The sequence below is a fragment of the Antrostomus carolinensis genome, unplaced genomic scaffold (assembly GCF_000700745.2).
Source record: "Antrostomus carolinensis isolate BGI_N321 unplaced genomic scaffold, ASM70074v2 scaffold42733, whole genome shotgun sequence".
Classification (NCBI taxonomy): domain Eukaryota; kingdom Metazoa; phylum Chordata; class Aves; order Caprimulgiformes; family Caprimulgidae; genus Antrostomus; species Antrostomus carolinensis.
In genome coordinates, this window is record NW_010305247.1 from 1 (window position 1) to 238 (window position 238).

Below are 238 nucleotides of genomic sequence, written 5' to 3' on the forward strand. Positions count from 1 at the left end.
GGTGCAAGCCGGCTCCCGCCGCAGGCAGGACGGAGTGCCCAGCTCCAGCACCCTCAAAGGTCAGCTGGGGGTGGCTTGGGGTGTCGCCTCCCGCCCTGGGCTGCAGCATCCCCGTCCCACCGGCCCCCAAGGCTGGGGTGGGGTCCCTGCTGCAGTGCCAGCAGGGTGGGCTGAGTGTGGCTCTGCTCTGCCAGCCTACTTGACCCCGCAGCTGGACAACCTGGAGCAGGAGGAGAAG

General features: G+C 70.2%; 1 protein-coding gene across 1 annotated transcript in view; it reads left to right on the forward strand.

Annotated features, from left to right (window-relative positions):
* Positions 1-4: 4 nt before the first annotated feature.
* The window catches only part of CATIP (ciliogenesis associated TTC17 interacting protein), a gene marked incomplete at its 5' end in the record, with an annotated part of 2092 nt that continues 1858 nt past the window's right edge, over positions 5-238 (forward strand). The window contains 2 exons of the mRNA XM_029084211.1: positions 5-59; positions 195-238. The exon at positions 195-238 is cut by the window's right edge and continues 7 nt beyond it. Coding sequence (XP_028940044.1) covers positions 5-59; positions 195-238 — 99 coding nt within the window. The remainder of the gene's footprint in view (positions 60-194) is intronic.